The sequence below is a fragment of the Electrophorus electricus genome, chromosome 11 (genome assembly GCF_041902795.1).
Source record: "Electrophorus electricus isolate QZ-2024a chromosome 11, ASM4190279v1, whole genome shotgun sequence".
Classification (NCBI taxonomy): Eukaryota; Metazoa; Chordata; class Actinopteri; order Gymnotiformes; family Gymnotidae; genus Electrophorus; species Electrophorus electricus.
The window spans coordinates 14,581,592-14,605,000 of NC_137507.1; the positions used below are offsets into that span (position 1 = coordinate 14,581,592).

Sequence of the window (23,409 nt, forward strand, 5' to 3'; positions counted from 1 at the left end):
AGCCCAGCAGGGCCTGAACAAATCCTGCCTCAGGTTCATCTGACAGGGTAAAGCCCAGGTGCTTCATCTCCAACGCATTCAGAATAATTTGTTGAATATAAAATACAGAAATGATAGGTTGGAATTTGTGGTAAATGTATTATTTTGATTTAGCTGAATATACAGTTAAGAACATAACATTGGTAGGTAACCTTTAATACATTTCTTACATATTATGGGATCAAAAGCCATTGCAAAACCATGTGAAATAAGAGTAAATTCGAAAGGTTATTGACCACAAGGTAGCAGCATTGCCGCATATATAATCTATTAAAAACAAATCAACGCCTCTTTATCTAAAACGGATACTACTGTTTTGTTTTATTACTCAGTCGAATAGTAATGACTGTGCAAGCCTTTTGCAAATAATAGATAATATTGTTCTTTATGAATTTCATCAAAAAAGACAAAGTGAGAAACAATTTCAACTTTATTAATTGAAACCAAGTCTTTAATTAGAAAGGCCTCATTTGGTAACAGTTTTATGGTTAAAAAAAAACCAAAACAAAAAACAACAACGTTACCTACAAAAATAAACATCACAAAGACCATCTTTACTAGAACATCTTGCAAGTCCACTTCATAGCACTGAGCCATTTACACCAACAGTAGCTGACCAATTCTCAAAGCATCTCTGCAATGACACCGGCCTTCCTAACATGGGTGAAGATGACACTCCATTTCCGCTCTAGTCTGCAGCCCAGCTGTTCAAAGGTGTGATCAGACTTCTCTTCCAGACTTAAATGAAACACCCCAAACCAACTTGCCCTGGGGTCTTTATTAAACACACTTCAATATGCATGACCACAATCTGCTGGGCATCATAAAGATATAAACACAAACATAGTAACAAAGCTCTGCTGAGATTTCTATGAGTGAATTATGTTTGGCAAATGGCAAGTATGTAGGTTAGGAACAGTTCATGTGCTGTCAAACACCCATATTAACAACACTGGCCAGTGATGTCCTTCACAGCCAAAAAGAATGTGCATGGATTAATATAATGCATGCATTCATATATGAATTTCATTTAGTAGTACTGACACATACCCATAGCCTTTCATACAGATTGGAAAATTAGAGTAATAAAATATGATGCAGCTGTAACGTTCACAGTCTTGCTCAACTAATGCGCCATGGAAGGTTGCTTGCTCTTGTAAAATCAAGTGTAGGAACAGAACCTCTGCAGAATAAAATGTTTACGTTGAACAATAACAGAAGAGGGAGAAAAAAAAGAAAGAAAAACAAAACAAAAAAACCAACACCACACCACATGTCCAACAGGAGAGAAAAAGAAGAGACATTCCCTGAATTACAATGTAAAGTGCCCAATACGCTTGTCTAATTCTTCTCCAAAACTACACTACTGCCTGTGTGACCATCAGTCTTAACCTATTAATACTGGAGGAACACAGCTGTGATTAAGATCAATTGCTTGTAGATGCAAAATTGCTGTAGCGATTAAGCCTTCAATTCTAAATCATATTCAGCGCAGTGTTTACAAGTATATTTTGCCATGGTGATTTTTTTTCTTGAAAAGCTATGTTGTGTATTGTATAAACCGATTACACCAGGCACATTTAAATTATGCATTTTTACATTATATCTTTGGTTATACAGGAAACAAATAAAACTACAAACAAAGAAAAAGCAGTCAGACCTTTTAACACTAAAAAAAAAAATTTTAAAAAATCCAAAACAACTGGACACAAATGAGCTATAGGACGGCAAATTAAAGACGCTATTACAGCAAGTGACCACAAGATGTCCCCACATCACCACATAAGTATGCGTCAACGCGTCAATGGACATTGCAACACATTTATGCAGTACCCATCAGAAGAAAAAAAACATGCACTAAAACATATTAAAATAAAATATGTATATGTATTTAAAAAAAACAAAACAAAAAAAAAAAAAAAACACTGATACACAAGTATCATTTAACATACTTTAACATGGTGTAAATGTTAACCTTGACAGTAGCATAGCCCGCTGACAGATTGTCTGTTCTTAAGACACATTTCTGTTGAATTCTGCATAAAATAATTACATATTTACTGTATATTTACCAGCATCAGGAGGACAAATATGATAGCCAGCTCTGCCTTGAACTGAACTGGAAACTACATACTCAGTGGTGCTATATGGGATACTGTGTATCATATCGTGAACAAACAGAATTACACCATCAAGCAATCAGAACTCCAACAGCTGAGAATGAAATGTGGGCCCACTAGCAGAGCAGGCTAGCCCAGTTTCCCCACCTAGCCCCTGACCAAAGGGCACAGATAGTTCTCCAGCAAGTAGCGCCCCACACACACACCCGTGTGCGTGTGCGCGTGCCTGCCTTTTCAGAGTTACGCCAAGCTGACATCCTTCTCTGCAACACAGGCCTTGCACATGATGCTCATCTCTGGAGGGTTCCATCATGAGAGGCTGTTTGACATGACGACCATTTGGAGGGGTCAGACAAAAATGGACGACAGGCACCAAGAGACAGGTCACACACTGCGGCCAGCAGAGGTCTGCCAAAACAAACAGGTCCTTGCTGCAACTGGGTTTGTTCCCACACCAGCCTCATATTTCCTCTAAATACAGTTCAACTTCCTCTGAACAGATATGTTAACTTCCTGCATTCTTATCTGCTCCTGTGACAACGTATCCTACTTCCTAGTGCTCTCTCAACTCAGAAGTCTTTTCGGTCTAAACAGTGTTTAGGTGGCTCACTGTTAGGGTCTGATTAACTTCTGAACCAACTTTCCCAAAAACCAACGTTCCCATGCTCCAATGTGGGCCTTTTCCTACACAACCCATCTTCCTTCTTTAACTCTTGTCTTAATCTGGAATTGCATTTTAGCATGTCCTGTATTCCTCCTGAATCTCACATTCTTCCGTCAACTGCCGGACCGTTTGTTCCAATGCACTACTCCTTACACTGATAATGCAACTTCTCTGTGTTCCTGGTCAAATTCTGCTCCCAAAGCCTCAATATCCAACAAGCGTCTGAGGTCCCAACCTGTAGTTCTATTATTAAAACCATGTCAACTCGGATTTGTACAAACAGCTAAAGCGGAGCCCTAGCACGACAACCTGCCGAAGTCGCATGACTGCAGCTGCACATCAAAGGCCAAATGTTGTTTATTCTTTGGTAAAGGAGTCATGTCAGCGAGCAGTAACTCACCCTCTGTGACCAGCAACTCCACCAGTCCTTCAGCTACTGTATTGGATTGTTGCTACGCCTCTTCAAAATAAAATAAGACTTTCAATTAAAAAAAATAGCAAAGATTCACCCACATAAATAAAAAATAATGAACAAAAATATGTACAAACCATAGCATCCACCAATTAAATAAAACAGTCAGAAAGACCAGATTCTCAGACTTGCATCATTCACAAGTTCAAGAGGTAACATTACAGAAAACATACTACAAAAAAAGAGAACCAAATAACAATTTAAAAAATAACACAAACACGGTGAAAAAGAGAAGGTGAGAGAATATGGCACTAAGGGTGCATTGTGGGGAAAGCGTGTAGCGTCCCATGTGCTCTCTGAGCGTCAGTGTTGAGAGTTTCAACAGCCCTTTCTAGAGTTGACCGTGGCATGGTGCCTAGTGAGGCAGGATCCCTGCGGTCAGCCTTCTCTCCCTCTCACTCGCCCTCTCCTCCACGGACGCAGGCCGCCATTAATCAGGGCTGCTGACAACGTGGATCGCCTCCTCCAGCTTCTCCCGGTACATGTTGTAGCGCGTGGTTATCACGCGGACCTGGTCCTGCTCCTCCTTATCCAGGATGCGCAGGAAGTTGTGCAGCTCGGGGATGGAGAAAGCATCCCACTGGAGAGGGAGAAGAGGACAGAGCGGGTCAGCGGGGCCGGCGCTTGTACGGCCGGGTCGCTCGGTGGCGTGAAACGACGGCATCGACTCACCATGACCTCGCCTGTCTGCTGCTCTCTCAGCACGAAGCTCAGCGTGTCCGGGCTGGGCCCTGCCAGCAGACGCAGGAGCAGAGGGTGCTCTCCCTCGGCCAGTTTACAGACACACACTGCAGGACAGACACACACACACACACACACAGACACAGACACTGTTTGAAGAGGTCTTAGAAGATATTCACATGGTAATGCAAATAGTACAGGTTACATAAGTAAAACAAAATACAGTTAAGAAAGCCTGATGGGGAAACTTGTTGGAACAATAACTGTGGGCAGGGCAAGAGATGGGGGGGGGGGGGGGCAACCTGCCAGTTTTTAGGCAACTCCTGACAACACATTCTGCTGCCTTCAAACAAGTCCGTTTAACCATGTTTACAGCTGATTCAGTAAACGTGTCTTGGTAAAGGAACTGAGGCGTGCCAGTGGCCATCCTTAATGCTTACGACCCCGAACCTGGTCAGGAAGCAGCCTTCACCACTCATGACTGCACGGATTAATCAAGCAAACGTTCAACAAAACTTCATATGTAGGCTGCACTACATTTTTTTCAAAGCTCACTCTAGAAGCTGTGGTCCTGTGTAGACATGATGGACCCAGGGGCCAGCGCTGTGTCTCCTGCTACATGGGACCAGCGCGTCGCGATCGTCGTGCCTGCTGCTGCCCTGACGTGAGCTGAACCACGTGGAGCTCTGTTCCACGTGGTTTGGAGATCTCTTTGGAGATTTCGGTGCCTGGTGAGAAGCGGACAGGCAGATCTGTCCCACTACTGTCTCAGCAGGAGACGGCAGTCCGAGACTTTGAGACAGCAGTGTCAGCATATTCTCCTCCGGCCCTGCCCGCCCAACCCGCCTGCCAACTGCAGCTCCCCCTCCGCTCATTTCAGTCTGACTCAGAGCACAATCGCCCCTCATGCACAGACACTACTGCTCATCTGCTCAGACAGGCATTTTCCACTAGACTTCCACGTGCAGTATCGTCCAGCCAGGGGGGGTGCCCTGTCGGAGGGGAGGAGGGAAGAGAGGTCTATTACTGCCTTCCACTGTAATGCGCTACATTCCCCAAGCCAGAACCCTGTGATTGGAAGTTGTGGGGGGCAGGGCATGTAAAATCAGGCCAGGCTCTGTGTGAGTGTGTGAAGATCCCTCTACAGTGACTAGGGTTTGTGGGTAAAGAGGCTGACTGCAGCAGCTGTCAACAGGCTGGCATGGACAACAACTGGGTTTGAATGTGTGTCTATGCCATCATGGGATATTCTTGGCTCAGTTGGTACAAATAGTGTACACTTAGAACAGCAAAACTATCCAGAAGTACAAACAGCAGCAAATCCATTATTCCCCCCCCAGGACTGACCTTGTTATGGCATACCTGATTTACTGGCAACGGTGTACCCTCCAGATCTGTACGCATATTGTCGGATAAGGGATGAGTGGAAGAGCAAAACAACAAAACGAGGTTTTAGGGACCAGATGGACCTTAGACCGGAGGCATCAGGATCTCTCCAAGCCCACTGACCCAAATGTCAGCACTGAGGGCCCGCAGTTGTGTGTCAGGAACCAGGCCTGAAATACAATGCTCTACTCACTACCGTACTGAAACAATCATGCCACTGTAAACACAGGCCTGGATCTTAATGAGCCAAAACAGGAGACCCAACTAAACTACCAGCACTAACACACCCAAGCCACACACGCACCCACCCTCACTTATAACATAACACTTGTGCAAGGGATTTGAAATAAGAAGAGTCCCCACTGTTACTAAGACAAGTGGAAACTTATGATTGCCTCTGGCTTAAAAAACACACAAAGAAAAAAAAACACAAAGAACAAAGAGCGTCTGATCGAGATGTCTAGATCTGGAGACAACGTGAGGGAGTGGATTCAGACGAACTCAGAAAATGAGGAACGCCTGATTACCCGACTGATAGCGTTTCTCCTGCACTTGTCCTGCAGCAGTTTTCTATCATCCACTCGCACCGTGGCCCACAGAAGAATGTTCAGCATGTCGCTCTGTGGCCTATTCATAGCTCAGTCTGACACAGGGCCCGCCACACGGGAGCAGCGCCACCCAACAGTGTGGAAATGGACGAAACCCAGCAGGCCAGACAAAAGCTTGCCCACCGTGCCATGGGGTGCTAAAGCCTGGTGGCACAAGTGCTCTCCGGGAGAGGCTGAAGGATACCAGCACCAGCATGGATGACCACAAAGCTAGAGGGGTTCAGATAGTGTAGGGTGAACGGTAACATTAGTCTCTCCATACACACACGGTAGTAAAATGGCTTCATGAGAGGCATACCCTCACGCAGAAACACAATCTTGAATCCATTTTAATATGGCTTTGAATCTATGTGTGCGCGTGTGTTCAGCAGAGTTCAGGAAACTTGATAGTGTCAGACAGCTAGAACTGAGTTTCATACTGTGCTGAGTAAATATCCTAATAACGTATAATGGACAGCTGGTGGCCTGAGAAGGGGACATTGCCAGGAAGACAGTGGCATGGCAGCAGTAGTTCCCACCAGCGTCATTTTGAGGTGGTCCCACGTAGCAGCGTTGTACAGCTCAACCTTGTGTTTGGTCTCCTCCAAGCTGAGGTGAGTGCGCAACTCTTTCTCCTTCTCCACATCCTGAACCACAGAGACACAGAGAAAGAGAGAGAGAGGTCAGCATGGAGAAAAACATGCATTTTACTATGAGGATGGTGTAGAGGATGTGAGGATATGTTGCTTTGCTTATTAAAGTTACTAAAACAAAACAAGTGGCAAACACCAACCTGATACTTTTTTCCACTTTGGACCGCTAAACTTTGGAAAATCCGTTATGTTCAACCTGTGATTAGCAATACCGATGTACTCTTGGTTTAAACCGTTCGTAATGGACATTATCATGTTCTCATTGCCTTTGGTTGTGTGCAGTAGTAACTGTTTAGTAAATACTTAGTGTAAAAAATGCAAATCGCAGGAGTCAATGTGATGTTTCTTTCTACTGAGGTATAGTCCGTGATAAAAATGACATCATTTTAGCATTTGTGAGTGTGTTCTTGTGTGCCCCCCTCCCCCCCCCCCCCCTCTTTGGTTCATGTACATATTTATAGATTGTGTTTGGTCAATAAAAACTATTGTAAACTCAGGGTGGTTTATAAGGCTTGGTAAAATCACTTATTTAAATTGGTGCTTTATTTAGAATACAGGGTGTTAGAAAGTGTTCACTTTAGAGCAGGAATTTTCTATTTGATTAATTTCCACTTCATCTAAGGTGTGTTAATCTTTGAATCTTAAAATGTGAGCATGGTCTCGAGTAGCTTAGTAAATTGAAGTACATCCTTAATCAATGCTGAGTTAAATGTCATTAAATAAAACTATCAGAGAAGTGCTCCTTTACTTTCTGCTTAAAACTCCCACATATAGTGCATAAACATGGGTCCAGTTTGCAAAGGACAATGAGTGCTAAAAGCAACTAGCGAGGAATGATGAAACCCAAATCACTTACACCAAGTCAACACAGGGTATAAATATTGAAGTTTCTCACAAGCCCAAAGCACATTTATAAAATGCCAAGAAGCTCTCATCTCCAGGCCAGGCTCTCCCTTACTTTTGGGCAGCTGCCTCCCCTGGATGCTAGAGACTTCCACTTCTGTCTCAGGTCCACCTACACAGATGTCCTCGTGTTCATAAGCTTCACTGCTCCAGAACAGACAGGAAGGGCAAGTGGGTGATATCCAGGCCTGAGGGCTCCCTCTGCTGGAGCATCTCACTGATGACCCAACTTACCATGGCCAGGGGGTCACACGCAGGTCATCAACCACCTCTCCGCTGGGCCCTGGTTCTTAAAGCAGCAGCATGTCATCCCAGAAGCCCAGGAGTTCAGGGATGGGTCAATATAAGTGAAGCTCATTTGCACATTGAGGAAAAGAACACTAAGGCACACAAGATTTTTCCCTTGTAGGCATGTTTAGATCTTATTAAGGAAGGACATGCCAGGTGTCATGAGGTCAAGGCTCTGGGTTGAACCACTGGGCTGAGTTCTGAACCACAATGTGAAGGTGTTGTGGGACTGAGCCCTCTGAGGTTCAGAAAATAGGCGGTTTTTGTTTTGTTTTTTTATGATGAGGTAGTGATCTGAGTATGGGAAGACAGGAGAAATCTTTGATGTAGATGCTTTGTAGACAAGCAGTAGCATATAAAGGGAAAACTTGCAGAAGTGTATTATTTATTATTTTTTAAGAGTCTAACATGGGTATGTATTGCAGGGAGGCTTGGCTGGGCTGGTCAGTGAACCAGCCATATCACTCTGGGTATGTACTGGAGCCCAGGTCTATCACCCCCTACCTGCGAATACCAGGCCTCTCACTTTGAAAACACATGGCTGTAACTTCACTATTGCTGAGGCTGCATTAAAAAACTGGACCAGGTACCCTACACAGGCAAGCTACATCACCTCAGCCCAGCAGAACAAAGCCCTGGACAGGTGGGGAGGGTTCCTAAAGCTTGGTAACGGGAGGGACTTTACATCACAATGCATTCATGTTTATCTGTACAGACCTTGGCTGGCTGATAATTGGTACTCCCTCTTACCTGTATTTCTGCCCTGTGGGGACCTTAGTTGTCATAGTTGTGGGGCTGGCAGTAAGTTTGCTTTCAGGTAATGAATGACTTTACATTTACCACAACTGAAAAATACATCTAAGTAAAAAGATCATGTTCATGCTTTTCCCCTTGTATTCTACCTACACAGGGGGTAGACCTCTAAAACTGCAACCAGGGCTGACAGTAGTGAAGGAGGATTTAACCTGCTACAAACTTTACAAAACTCTAAAGCAGAAGGTGGGTGTGAAGTTTATATTTTATCTTTGTCTCTGTTTAAATTTTTCCATGTTATTTTATCCTTACTTCCAGGCCACAAGAAACGCAGATAAACTTGACCTGGTTGGGAAGTATGAGAAGAAATCTGGTAACACCAACCTTGCATTTTGTGATGTTGAGTTAGACATCACAAAATATCAGTCCCGTAAAACCCTTACATAGGACACTTGTTTTGTTTTTACAGTGAAGACATCTTATATTTGTACAATAAACCATCACTTTTTCCACCTTTCAGCATTTTACCTGATAGAGTACCTTAAAATACACATGAAACCAGGAAAGATATCGTCTTAAAAACACATTTCTGTAATTGCTGCGTTCCACCATCATAAATATAGGGCAGTTATTTACAAGAAATGTTAGTTTTCACTTGGGTAGAATGACACTTTTACAATGACATGCAATGTACATAAATGAGGCCACCCTAAACAAATTATATGAATAATTTCTATGTTGTGACCCTTGTTTTACCAAGGATTATATCTAGCCTAGTCCTGAGCACCCTGATATATACTGTATGTGAAAAGAATATAAAACACAACATGATAATTATTCAGAACTGTGACACTGGCACATCAAGGTTTTTATGAGATAAAAGAAAAATACACCATCATTTACGCCAATAGCCTTTTGATCTTCAAACGCTTCTGATGTCTAAATAAAGTTTGTGTTTCTGTCCTATTTTTTGTATGAGAAGCTGAGGCACTAGTGTTCGGGGTCATAATATCGTTTTTTTCATCGCTCTATTTTTCCTAAGAAACTCGAGGCCCAGAAATGGACCTCGAGTTCCTTAATTACAAACTCCCATCGATCAACAAACTTTCGGACCTTCACAGAGTCGGTGACATCTCTGTTCTTCATAAAAGCTGTTTTTAAGCGTTCCCTGAAGTATACAGTGCCTTTTGGGTAATCTCTTCCAAGATAGAGAAGCTTTTAGATCAAAACAAATAACAAATAAATAAAACACAGAAGTATAAATTAGTTGATGCTAGGATATATTCAAATTACCTTATTCTTGTACAATCTCATAACTTCTCCCCTCAGTGGGTTGGTCTTTTTTTTTCAAAACCAAGAGAAAGATAATTAACAATTAGTGTTCATGATGCATTTCCTACATTCCTATACTCTAACGAACGTTGGTTTTAAAAACCATTAGTTAACTAGCGTTAGCTATCTAGCTATGTTGTTCTTACTGCTTATACTTGATGCTTAGTGTTTTCACCAGATACCTAGCTAGCTTAGCCTATGCGAAATACTCTGGGCGTTAGTACCTGCTATATGATGTGAATAACTAATATATTGTGGAGTACTGCGATTAAAAGCAATAGTAAATTCACTTGTGTCTCTGAAATATTTATGTATGTGCCACGAAACTTATCATGAGGTTGTAAATACTCAACTCAGTTTCAGCACAAACGGTTAGTTTGTTAGCTAGTTAGCTAGCTAGTGTTTTCCTTTCTGAGAATCACGTGGACAATATCTGTCTGAACAGATAGATTGTAGATTGAAATGTGTTACTCTTAAAATAAAATAAAAAAATTCTGCAAGTTATATCCTTGCACGTACTCCTTTCTCTAGCTCAATGCTTAAGGTACTTGACTTGTAATCGGAAGGTTGCTGGTTCAATCCCACCACTGCCAAGTTGCCACTTTTGGGCCCCTGAGCAAGACCCTTAACACTCAACTGCCCAAGTTGTACTCAAGTCATAATTGTAAGTCGCTCTGGATAAAAGCGTCAGATAAAACAACGTGTGAGAGAAGGGAAAATCACGTGACATAATTGGTATCGACTGCACGGCCTATAAAGCAAATCATATTTAGAGACGGTCGCAGAATCCTTAAGGTGTAGTTACGTAACAGCGCGAGTCTATGGCGCAATAATGTGCGTCTTTGATAAGTTTTCTTTCGGAGAGATTCCATCATCATTTTGTACTCGGTGTTTACAACGGAATACAGCGCTACAGTGTTTAGCTAGCTTTTATATTACTATCCCAACGATCAACAGTGATCTTATTCGAATATTTTATTCAAATATACACAAACAGCTATGTTTTGATTACATTTAATAACTTCAAATATCTATGCTGAAGTCCTAGACTTAAGGGTCCCTTGCTTCTGTGCTACAATTATCTAATGTTCTCATATTCTTTATTCTTTTAGATACCAACATGAAAGGTGGTTCATTTGGTAAGAACTGCTCCTTCCTGGCCCCACAGAATGCCGTGGAAGGTCATTGTCGCTTTCCTAAGATTGTTGGAGGTCTACAAAAAAAGGAGAAAACCCAGCATATGGCAACAACGACGCCAGCAACCAAATTCCCCAAGATCCAAAAGACCTCTAACAAGCTGTCAGTGATTATACTGAACGATATGTTTTTGGCAAACCAGGGCATGGCTGAGAGTTCGGTGAAGGACCCAGATGTTAAGCCTTATGTCAGATATGGAGAAACCTCTTCAAGGAAACAATCAAGTCACTTTCTGCCAGTGATAAGACGTCACCATGAAGAGATAGCTGCACACAGTGGCCGACCTGCAGCCCAGAGATCACGTGGGGTCCCCAACACTTCACTTCAGCCACATGTGATTGCCATACCCTGTGATGACCAGTTCAGCAACAGACTAAAGCATCCCAGAACTGGCAAAAGCCATCGCAATTACTTTTAACAGGCCAGGCGGAGTAGGCCATGAATAAGATTCAACTAAAGACATCCCACTAGAGTAAATGACACTTATTTTATGGCCTGAAGATGGACTGATTTCAGCAGATGGACTGATTAACTACTGATTATCAAAAATAGTCAGGAATGCCCCAGCTTGGCACAGAAGTGACAATTACTTCTAAATTTTCTTTTGTCTTGCTTTCAATGACAATATTAAACTTTGTAAAGCATATAAGTGCATTTGGTTTCTTTCACTAACCATGTACACAGTTTTAAAAATAAGGGAAAATAAAACCCAATACATAACTAAGCGAAAATAATAAAGGTACTAGAATAAATTTAGGAGGAGATCAAATAATGTTGCTTTAACCACTTGCAATGGAATTAATATTTGACTTAATGGTTCCAGCCAATTACATTAGCAAGGAGGCCATACTCAAAGACACAATCATGGTGCACAGGCTTGTTCACGATCTGACACAGATTGTGCAGGTTTCTCAGTTTTAGAAGCCAGGATGAAGTCTGAAGGAAGTTGAGGTGGGGGAGCATTACTTTGAAGCCTGCTATCTGGTTCATGATAAGCCTGTAAAGTTGTTCCTAGATGTATTAGGGGCATGTACTAGATTAGAACCATCACAACGCTACTCTGAAGGAACTAATCCGCTCACCGACCTGGCCACAGAGAAGAACATTAGTACAGTGCCATAGTCCAGGGAAAATAAATGTGTGGGGTTTTTTTTTAATGATTGTTGATGAGAGCATGAATAACTCATTTCAGATGATATGCAATTAAATCATTTGTGCCTGGCTGTATATTGTTATTGAGAAGCATGAATAGGTATTCGGGAGAGTATACATCAAGGAGGAATTTCAAAAAGCAAGATTTCTAATTAGCCAGATTGGCCACATCCCCCCCAAATCGGGTACCTGGAAAAGTATTTTGACTTTTAACTTCATTTTTCTATCGAATGTGCGCAGTCAGGTAGAAATTCAATGAACGCAATATTACAACAGAACACTGTTCATTTTCATTAGATGGAAAAATGTTGACACCCATGCCGTTTCAGGGGGCTAACATTTTGAGTGAAGCATTGCAATTGGGGGGGTGTCTGTTTATTTTTCAAAGTAAAAGTTCTCGATTGGACCGTTGCTCAGTAGATGGTGTCCCTTCCCACAGACATACAAACCCTGTCACATGTCTGAATATTAATGCAAAATAATTAAATGCCACCAGAATCAAAACTCAATGCATTTACAGCATTTACATTGCTGGTACTTGGAAAGTATACCACTTACAGATTCATTAAATTCTCTATTTAAACATCTGTTCATTTTAAGCATTTGTGAACCTGAAACATTTACAAGAAACCCAGGCAATTATTTGCTGTTCAAAACCATGAGATCTGAATGGAATACCAGCCACTGGGTTGAGTAAAGAGAGGGTTGATGGTCAACTTATGCCACAGCCCAGAGAACAATTAGAGCTCTCAAGCTGGTGAAGAGCTATTATACCTGCTTGGGGCATTTCTGACTCTCAGTAATACAGAGAGTTCATCACTATATTAAGTTAATGCAGCTTGCTAAATTGCTTCATCATGCTTATCTTACAGTTCTTTCATTATTCACTGAAGCATGATGTTTTTAAATATATTAAAATTTAAAGACTTTTCTGTTAGTTGGGACTGACTTTCACATTGTTCCTGGCTGTCATTATCCAGTCTGTGCTGCTACAGGGTGGAGTTTCTGTCATCATTAGTGATTCTGCCCAGGGAGGCCCTCTCGACATATGGGAGTGAGTTACAATATGACAGTTATATCACATCACTATATGATTCAATGTATGGGAGCATTCCATTACCTTGCAATGCTGATTCACAGGGCCTAGCCAGCACCAGAAAGTCAGCAGAGGAGGTTGAGCCACTGAGCCCACAGCAAAGAGCCCAGCAGGGCCTGAACAAATCCTGCCTCAGGTTCATCTGACAGGGTAAAGCCCAGGTGCTTCATCTCCAACGCATTCAGAATAATTTGTTGAATATAAAATACAGAAATGATAGGTTGGAATTTGTGGTAAATGTATTATTTTGATTTAGCTGAATATACAGTTAAGAACATAACATTGGTAGGTAACCTTTAATACATTTCTTACATATTATGGGATCAAAAGCCATTGCAAAACCATGTGAAATAAGAGTAAATTCGAAAGGTTATTGACCACAAGGTAGCAGCATTGCCGCATATATAATCTATTAAAAACAAATCAACGCCTCTTTATCTAAAACGGATACTACTGTTTTGTTTTATTACTCAGTCGAATAGTAATGACTGTGCAAGCCTTTTGCAAATAATAGATAATATTGTTCTTTATGAATTTCATCAAAAAAGACAAAGTGAGAAACAATTTCAACTTTATTAATTGAAACCAAGTCTTTAATTAGAAAGGCCTCATTTGGTAACAGTTTTATGGTTAAAAAAAAACCAAAACAAAAAACAACAACGTTACCTACAAAAATAAACATCACAAAGACCATCTTTACTAGAACATCTTGCAAGTCCACTTCATAGCACTGAGCCATTTACACCAACAGTAGCTGACCAATTCTCAAAGCATCTCTGCAATGACACCGGCCTTCCTAACATGGGTGAAGATGACACTCCATTTCCGCTCTAGTCTGCAGCCCAGCTGTTCAAAGGTGTGATCAGACTTCTCTTCCAGACTTAAATGAAACACCCCAAACCAACTTGCCCTGGGGTCTTTATTAAACACACTTCAATATGCATGACCACAATCTGCTGGGCATCATAAAGATATAAACACAAACATAGTAACAAAGCTCTGCTGAGATTTCTATGAGTGAATTATGTTTGGCAAATGGCAAGTATGTAGGTTAGGAACAGTTCATGTGCTGTCAAACACCCATATTAACAACACTGGCCAGTGATGTCCTTCACAGCCAAAAAGAATGTGCATGGATTAATATAATGCATGCATTCATATATGAATTTCATTTAGTAGTACTGACACATACCCATAGCCTTTCATACAGATTGGAAAATTAGAGTAATAAAATATGATGCAGCTGTAACGTTCACAGTCTTGCTCAACTAATGCGCCATGGAAGGCTGCTTGCTCTTGTAAAATCAAGTGTAGGAACAGAACCTCTGCAGAATAAAATGTTTACGTTGAACAATAACAGAAGAGGGAGAAAAAAAAGAAAGAAAAACAAAACAAAAAAACCAACACCACACCACATGTCCAACAGGAGAGAAAAAGAAGAGACATTCCCTGAATTACAATGTAAAGTGCCCAATACGCTTGTCTAATTCTTCTCCAAAACTACACTACTGCCTGTGTGACCATCAGTCTTAACCTATTAATACTGGAGGAACACAGCTGTGATTAAGATCAATTGCTTGTAGATGCAAAATTGCTGTAGCGATTAAGCCTTCAATTCTAAATCATATTCAGCGCAGTGTTTACAAGTATATTTTGCCATGGTGATTTTTTTTCTTGAAAAGCTATGTTGTGTATTGTATAAACCGATTACACCAGGCACATTTAAATTATGCATTTTTACATTATATCTTTGGTTATACAGGAAACAAATAAAACTACAAACAAAGAAAAAGCAGTCAGACCTTTTAACACTAAAAAAAAAAATTTTAAAAAATCCAAAACAACTGGACACAAATGAGCTATAGGACGGCAAATTAAAGACGCTATTACAGCAAGTGACCACAAGATGTCCCCACATCACCACATAAGTATGCGTCAACGCGTCAATGGACATTGCAACACATTTATGCAGTACCCATCAGAAGAAAAAAAACATGCACTAAAACATATTAAAATAAAATATGTATATGTATTTAAAAAAAACAAAACAAAAAAAAAAAAAAAACACTGATACACAAGTATCATTTAACATACTTTAACATGGTGTAAATGTTAACCTTGACAGTAGCATAGCCCGCTGACAGATTGTCTGTTCTTAAGACACATTTCTGTTGAATTCTGCATAAAATAATTACATATTTACTGTATATTTACCAGCATCAGGAGGACAAATATGATAGCCAGCTCTGCCTTGAACTGAACTGGAAACTACATACTCAGTGGTGCTATATGGGATACTGTGTATCATATCGTGAACAAACAGAATTACACCATCAAGCAATCAGAACTCCAACAGCTGAGAATGAAATGTGGGCCCACTAGCAGAGCAGGCTAGCCCAGTTTCCCCACCTAGCCCCTGACCAAAGGGCACAGATAGTTCTCCAGCAAGTAGCGCCCCACACACACACCCGTGTGCGTGTGCGCGTGCCTGCCTTTTCAGAGTTACGCCAAGCTGACATCCTTCTCTGCAACACAGGCCTTGCACATGATGCTCATCTCTGGAGGGTTCCATCATGAGAGGCTGTTTGACATGACGACCATTTGGAGGGGTCAGACAAAAATGGACGACAGGCACCAAGAGACAGGTCACACACTGCGGCCAGCAGAGGTCTGCCAAAACAAACAGGTCCTTGCTGCAACTGGGTTTGTTCCCACACCAGCCTCATATTTCCTCTAAATACAGTTCAACTTCCTCTGAACAGATATGTTAACTTCCTGCATTCTTATCTGCTCCTGTGACAACGTATCCTACTTCCTAGTGCTCTCTCAACTCAGAAGTCTTTTCGGTCTAAACAGTGTTTAGGTGGCTCACTGTTAGGGTCTGATTAACTTCTGAACCAACTTTCCCAAAAACCAACGTTCCCATGCTCCAATGTGGGCCTTTTCCTACACAACCCATCTTCCTTCTTTAACTCTTGTCTTAATCTGGAATTGCATTTTAGCATGTCCTGTATTCCTCCTGAATCTCACATTCTTCCGTCAACTGCCGGACCGTTTGTTCCAATGCACTACTCCTTACACTGATAATGCAACTTCTCTGTGTTCCTGGTCAAATTCTGCTCCCAAAGCCTCAATATCCAACAAGCGTCTGAGGTCCCAACCTGTAGTTCTATTATTAAAACCATGTCAACTCGGATTTGTACAAACAGCTAAAGCGGAGCCCTAGCACGACAACCTGCCGAAGTCGCATGACTGCAGCTGCACATCAAAGGCCAAATGTTGTTTATTCTTTGGTAAAGGAGTCATGTCAGCGAGCAGTAACTCACCCTCTGTGACCAGCAACTCCACCAGTCCTTCAGCTACTGTATTGGATTGTTGCTACGCCTCTTCAAAATAAAATAAGACTTTCAATTAAAAAAAATAGCAAAGATTCACCCACATAAATAAAAAATAATGAACAAAAATATGTACAAACCATAGCATCCACCAATTAAATAAAACAGTCAGAAAGACCAGATTCTCAGACTTGCATCATTCACAAGTTCAAGAGGTAACATTACAGAAAACATACTACAAAAAAAGAGAACCAAATAACAATTTAAAAAATAACACAAACACGGTGAAAAAGAGAAGGTGAGAGAATATGGCACTAAGGGTGCATTGTGGGGAAAGCGTGTAGCGTCCCATGTGCTCTCTGAGCGTCAGTGTTGAGAGTTTCAACAGCCCTTTCTAGAGTTGACCGTGGCATGGTGCCTAGTGAGGCAGGATCCCTGCGGTCAGCCTTCTCTCCCTCTCACTCGCCCTCTCCTCCACGGACGCAGGCCGCCATTAATCAGGGCTGCTGACAACGTGGATCGCCTCCTCCAGCTTCTCCCGGTACATGTTGTAGCGCGTGGTTATCACGCGGACCTGGTCCTGCTCCTCCTTATCCAGGATGCGCAGGAAGTTGTGCAGCTCGGGGATGGAGAAAGCATCCCACTGGAGAGGGAGAAGAGGACAGAGCGGGTCAGCGGGGCCGGCGCTTGTACGGCCGGGTCGCTCGGTGGCGTGAAACGACGGCATCGACTCACCATGACCTCGCCTGTCTGCTGCTCTCTCAGCACGAAGCTCAGCGTGTCCGGGCTGGGCCCTGCCAGCAGACGCAGGAGCAGAGGGTGCTCTCCCTCGGCCAGTTTACAGACACACACTGCAGGACAGACACACACACACACACAGACAGACAGACACAGACACACACACACACAGACACACACACACACACACAGACACACACAGACACAGACATTGTTTGAAGAGGTCTTAGAAGATATTCACATGGTAATGCAAATAGTACAGGTTACATAAGTAAAACAAAATACAGTTAAGAAAGCCTGATGGGGAAACTTGTTGGAACAATAACTGTGGGCAGGGCAAGAGATGGGGGGGGGGGGGCAACCTGCCAGTTTTTAGGCAACTCCTGACAACACATTCTGCTGCCTTCAAACAAGTCCGTTTAACCATGTTTACAGCTGATTCAGTAAACGTGTCTTGGTAAAGGAACTGAGGCGTGCCAGTGGCCATCCTTAATGCTTACGACCCCGAACCTGGTCAGGAAGCAGCCTTCACCACTCATGACTGCACGGATTAATCAAGCAAACGTTCAACAAAACTTCATATGTAGGCTGCACTACATTTTTTTCAAAGCTCACTCTAGAAGCTGTGGTCCTGTGTAGACATGATGGACCCAGGGGCCAGCGTTGTGTCTCCTGCTGCATGGGACCAGCGCGTCGCGATCGTCGTGCCTGCTGCTGCCCTGACGTGGGCTGAACCACGTGGAGCTCTGTTCCACGTGGTTTGGAGATCTCTTTGGAGATTTCGGTGCCTGGTGAGAAGCGGACAGGCAGATCTGTCCCACTACTGTCTCAGCAGGAGACGGCAGTCCGAGACTTTGAGACAGCAGTGTCAGCATATTCTCCTCCGGCCCTGCCCGCCCAACCCGCCTGCCAACTGCAGCTCCCCCTCCGCTCATTTCAGTCTGACTCAGAGCTCAATCGCCCCTCATGCACAGACACTACTGCTCATCTGCTCAGACTGGCATTTTCCACTAGACTTCCACGTGCAGTATCGTCCAGCGAGGGGGGTGCCCTGTCGGAGGGGAGGAGGGAAGAGAGGTCTATTACTGCCTTCCACTGTAGTGCGATGCGCTACATTCCCCAAGCCAGAACCCTGTGATTGGAAGTTGTGGGGGGCAGGGCATGTAAAATCAGGCCAGGCTCTGTGTGAGTGTGTGAAGATCCCTCTACAGTGACTAGGGTTTGTGGGTAAAGAGGCTGACTGCAGCAGCTGTCAACAGGCTGGCATGGACAACAACTGGGTTTGAATGTGTGTGTATGCCATCATGGGATATTCTTGGCTCAGTTGGTACAAATGGTGTACACTTGGAACAGCATAACTATGCAGAAGTACAAACAGCAGCAAATCCATTACCCCCCCCCCCCACCAACCCCCCCCAGGACTGACCTTGTTATGGCATACCTGATTTACTGGCAACACATACTCTGCTACTTTGAGTCCATTACCATGTCTACCAGCTACTGTATGCGCACCCACCCCCACACACACATGCCTCACCGTGGTCCTCCCGTCGGAAGCGTTTGTAGAGGGCAAACTTGGCCGGATTGTCGGCCACAGTGAACTTGCGCAGCAGGGCCTCGATCACCTGCCGCACCGTGTTGGAGCTGCTGATGTGCAGAGTGTTGACGCAGCCGCGGGGCAAATAGAAGGCCTCCTGGCCCTTCATCCCTCCTCCTCCCGACACGGTGATGGGCCGCCGCAGCTCCAGCTGCACCTTTATGAAGCCCGTGTACAGGCCATCGGAATTCTGACACCCGAGAGAGAAGGGCAGGGGCATTGGTCAGGTTCACATTAAACAGCCACAGTACACCTCAGCAGTTCCTGTATAATAAGTCTTTTCTGAAGCTTGACTGTTACAAAGACTCCTGCCTGTGCATGTCTCAACAGAAACGGTGTACCCTCCAGATCTGTACGCATATTGTCGGATAAGGGATGAGTGGAAGAGCAAAACAACAAAACGAGGTTTTAGGGACCAGATGGACCTTAGACCGGAGGCATCAGGATCTCTCCAAGCCCACTGACCCAAATGTCAGCACTGAGGGCCCGCAGTTGTGTGTCAGGAACCAGGCCTGAAATACAATGCTCTACTCACTACCGTACTGAAACAGTCATGCCACTGTAAACACAGGCCTGGATCTTAATGAGCCAAAACAGGAGACCCAACTAAACTACCAGCACTAACACACCCAAGCCACACACGCACCCACCCTCACTTATAACATAACACTTGTGCAAGGGATTTGAAATAAGAAGAGTCCCCACTGTTACTAAGACAAGTGGAAACTTATGATTGCCTCTGGCTTAAAAAACACACAAAGAAATAAAAACACAAAGAACAAAGAGCGTCTGATCGAGATGTCTAGGTCTGGAGACAACGTGAGGGAGTGGATTCAGACGAACTCAGAAAATGAGGAACACCTGATTGCCCGACTGATAGCGTTTCTCCTGCACTTGGCCTGCAACAGTTTTCTATAATCCACTCGCACCGTGGCCCACAGAAGAATGTTCAGCATGTCGCTCTGTGGCCTATTCATAGCTCAGTCTGACACAGGGCCCGCCACACGGGAGCAGCGCCACCCAACAGTGTGGAAATGGACGAAACCCAGCAGGCCAGACAAAAGCTTGCCCACCGTGCCATGGGGTGCTAAAGGCTGGTGGCACAAGTGCTCTCCGGGAGAGGCTGAAGGATACCAGCACCAGCATGGATGACCACAAAGCTAGTGGGGTTCAGATAGTGTAGGGTGAACGGTAACATTAGTCTCTCCATACACACACGGTAGTAAAATGGCTTCATGAGAGGCATACCCTCACGCAGAAACACAATCTTGAATCCATTTTAATATGGCTTTGAATCTGTGTGTGCGCGTGTGTTCAGCAGAGTTCAGGAAACTTGATAGTGTCAGACAGCTAGAACTGAGTTTCATACTGTGCTGAGTAAATATCCTAATAACGTATAATGGACAGCTGGTGGCCTGAGAAGGGGACATTGCCAGGAAGACAGTGGCATGGCAGCAGTAGTTCCCACCAGCGTCATTTTGAGGTGGTCCCGCGTAGCAGCGTTGTACAGCTCAACCTTGTGTTTGGTCTCTTCCAAGCTGAGGTGAGTGCGCAACTCTTTCTCCTTCTCCACATCCTGAACCAGAGAGAGAGAGAGAGAGAGAGAGAGAGAGAGGAGAGAGAGAGGAGAGAGAGAGATCAGCATGGAGAAAAACATGCATCAGCAGACAAACTCACCCCAGGTAAAGTGAGGACAGAATGTGTGTTCAAGTGCATACACTGTGTGCAAAACAGTAATATGACATACGGAGACACACAGCACGCATCTTACCTGATGGCGATCAAGATGACAAAAAAAATGCTACTCATGTTAGTGCCTGGCATGCCACAGGTATTTAGAATACTGTACATTCCATAAAGGGTCAATTATTGTCTAAATTAATCTGAAGATCATATGGTTTGGTCACTGCAGGACATGCATTCCAAACAGCTGCTCAGATCAGACATTAGACCAAAGTATTAGAAACACAGAGCCCGAGCACAGTTGGCCTTACACTGTTAGCTGCTACTGGCGGCAGCCTTAAGCACGTCCTGGTCTTACATGGTCATAAGGCGGCGGAGAGAAGCAGGTCTGCTATTCATGACACTTCCAGCAGGGAAACAAAGCTGGAAGGTCTGGAGCAGGGCTGCATGCGGGAAGCAAGGAGCCCCTTATAAGGCAAGGCTCTGAGAGGGCCAAGGACCGTGCCGGAGTGCCGAGTGCAGGAGAAATGCCGCCCCACTCCTAGAGGGGGAGTACCGTTTCTGATATGACGTAATCCCCCCCCCCCCTCCTGTGAGGGGAAGAAAGTCCCGCAGGGCATGGGAGGTTCAGGAAAAACAGGTGGTTTTGGGGACTTTTTGTTTTCACATATTGTCAAAGGGTGTTACAGAGTTTAAATTTTTTATTTATTTATTTTTTTAAATACAGCTCTGAGGCAGCATCTCAGCCTTAAATAAAACACTGATGCACTAAAGCACCAATAGCTTTGTGCAGATCAGCATGCTTAGTGAAGTTTGCACGTAGCATGCAGTACAACCATGCCCAGTCCAGCTAACTGCAGCCTTGCCAGGACCTGAGGCTCAGGCCAACTTCCACCTGTGAATTACCCAGTTAGCAGGTGAACAGCCAGGTGCTATTGCCAGGTGATATTCTGGTGCACCGCTAAGGTGTTATACCATGTGTATTTCGAGCATTAGGAACAACAGTGCCAACAGAGAGGGGAGTGGTCTATAGCTCTCAAGAGAACTCTCGATAATTCACTTAATGTTAAGATCAAAGCCATCTACACATGGCGTAATCATTAGCACCACTCCAGCCATCGTGTTAATTCTGTGCCTGTTGATGTTCGCTAGGCTAAACGTACCAGCTTTTCGCCCATGCTCGCATGCACGCACGCATGCACCCCTCAGCTTTAATGCATTATACCACCCACTTTAGTATAGTTTCACAACAAATAATGGCAAACAAGGTTAAGAAGGCAAATTCAAACCACAGGCTTCCTTGATGAAGGTCTCGAAGCTCTGCAGGCCTATTAACTGCATCACACTGAGGACGGCGCTGCAAGCAAAGGGCCCAATAAACCCTTTAACAAAACCCTTCAACAAAAGATGGCAAGAAGAATGTAAACACCAGAGCGTCACGAGTGTGGAGCCAGAGCTGACCCCTCCTCTACGAGGACTGCAGCGTTCAACCATTAGTGTGCGCTTAATTTGACTAGTGACACAGAGGGCACCATTACGTTGATATGGTGGGCTTTATGATGTGGGTACCGCCCAGCTCTCTGTGGGCTACAGTAGAAAGGCTGGTCATGTAAACTGCACTTGGTGCCCACGTGGCAACAGCGAGACTTGCCGTCGCCGTCTAAGACCAACACGTTCGAACTCATTTCCAGACCTTCAAGGCTGTGCCAAGGTGTATAATGAATCCAAAAAAGAGTAACGCGATCACATTGTGGCAGATTCAAACGTCTCAGAGGCGACAGGTCGCCGAATCTCTTGTGCCAGGCGTCTCCGCAATCCTCGGAAGTGGAGTCAATTATTGGCTAATTGCATGTCTCGTGCCAGGTCAAACTAGACCTTCTGCCAGTGCGAGCAGGAGGAGAAGGTTGTGCAAGATGCCACTGCCCTTCCAAGCATGAATAAGACAGAATAACCTCGCTGCTGATGAGCTAATGGCACAGAAAAAGCCCTGCTGCCTCCCACACGAGCCCCTGTGTCCTGCTCCACCTCTGGGCCTGGGGGAGGAGCCAGCAAATATACACCAGATCCAGCTGTCTGCCCCATACCTCCTTATTTACACCCAAGAAAGGCTAATTTCTCTGAGGAGGATCCAAACATTAGATGCAGCCTGCCATCAGCCAGAGCCAGAAAGGAGGCCGTGCCGTATCCGTGATCAGTGAGAAAGGGCCAAATCCACTGTGCTGATGGACAGATGCTTCCATGTTGAAATAAGCAAATATTCATCATAAGTCACACTGCTAGCAGAGAACCAAATTATAATGTAGTCAGATTGCCGTGCAATAGGATCTGAACCATGCAGTCAGGCAGGTTTGATGAGGCTTTTGTCTGTCTACAACTAATGGCTGCAAGTGATAATGCATCTGATGTCCTAGTAGTAAAGGGCTCAGCATGTGTGTCAGCAAAACAGAAAAGGCAGAGGCAGACAAAACAGTCCGAATATAACCTACTCGTCTTTTCGGGGGGGGGACGTTGTAGGGGATTTTGGAAGAGCTGCTCCCTCTTCCAAGAAGATAAGCAGGATGCTGCATGGGCCTGTAAAGGGAGCCTGGCGTGAACAGTGACCTTTCACACGGCAGGAGCGGCCCTCTCCCCACCCTGCCTTCCTCTCCCGTTAGCTCAGGAAGTCCCCAGCTGCCACACCTTTCCGCCCAAGCACATTCTTCAAGTAATTACATTTCTCCGCAATCAGCCACT

The 23,409-nt window shown here is 44.1% G+C and overlaps 2 protein-coding genes and 1 long non-coding RNA gene across 13 annotated transcripts in view; 1 reads left to right on the forward strand and 2 right to left on the reverse strand.

Moving 5' to 3' along the window:
* Positions 1 to 451: 451 nt before the first annotated feature.
* Positions 452 to 4,834, reverse strand: LOC118241763 (ras association domain-containing protein 3-like). Its single transcript, XM_035528748.2, has 3 exons — positions 4,532 to 4,834; positions 3,968 to 4,083; positions 452 to 3,875 (listed from the first exon to the last, which is right to left on the reverse strand). Coding segments are annotated over exons 1-3 (267 nt in total). The 5' UTR covers positions 4,533 to 4,834; the 3' UTR covers positions 452 to 3,725.
* Positions 4,835 to 5,948: 1,114 nt separating this feature from the next.
* On the forward strand, positions 5,949 to 11,682 carry LOC145659940 (uncharacterized). Its single transcript, XR_014126123.1, has 5 exons — positions 5,949 to 6,563; positions 8,219 to 8,436; positions 8,509 to 8,610; positions 8,704 to 8,792; positions 10,991 to 11,682. It is a non-coding gene; the product is annotated as an uncharacterized LOC145659940 (long non-coding RNA).
* Positions 11,683 to 13,877: 2,195 nt separating this feature from the next.
* Positions 13,878 to 23,409, reverse strand: part of LOC113573547 (ras association domain-containing protein 3) — a 37,223-nt gene continuing 27,691 nt past the window's right edge. For 6 of the 11 annotated variants that reach the window (XM_035528416.2, XM_081723073.1, XM_035528417.2 and 3 more), the window contains 4 exons: positions 20,462 to 20,569; positions 18,934 to 19,183; positions 17,394 to 17,509; positions 13,878 to 17,301 (listed from right to left, as the gene is read on the reverse strand). In XM_035528416.2, the coding sequence (XP_035384309.1) occupies positions 17,152 to 17,301; positions 17,394 to 17,509; positions 18,934 to 19,183; positions 20,462 to 20,569 (624 nt within the window). In that variant the 3' untranslated portion in view covers positions 13,878 to 17,151. The other 5 variants (XM_081723069.1, XM_081723070.1, XM_081723068.1 and 2 more) reach the window with 2 other exon arrangements.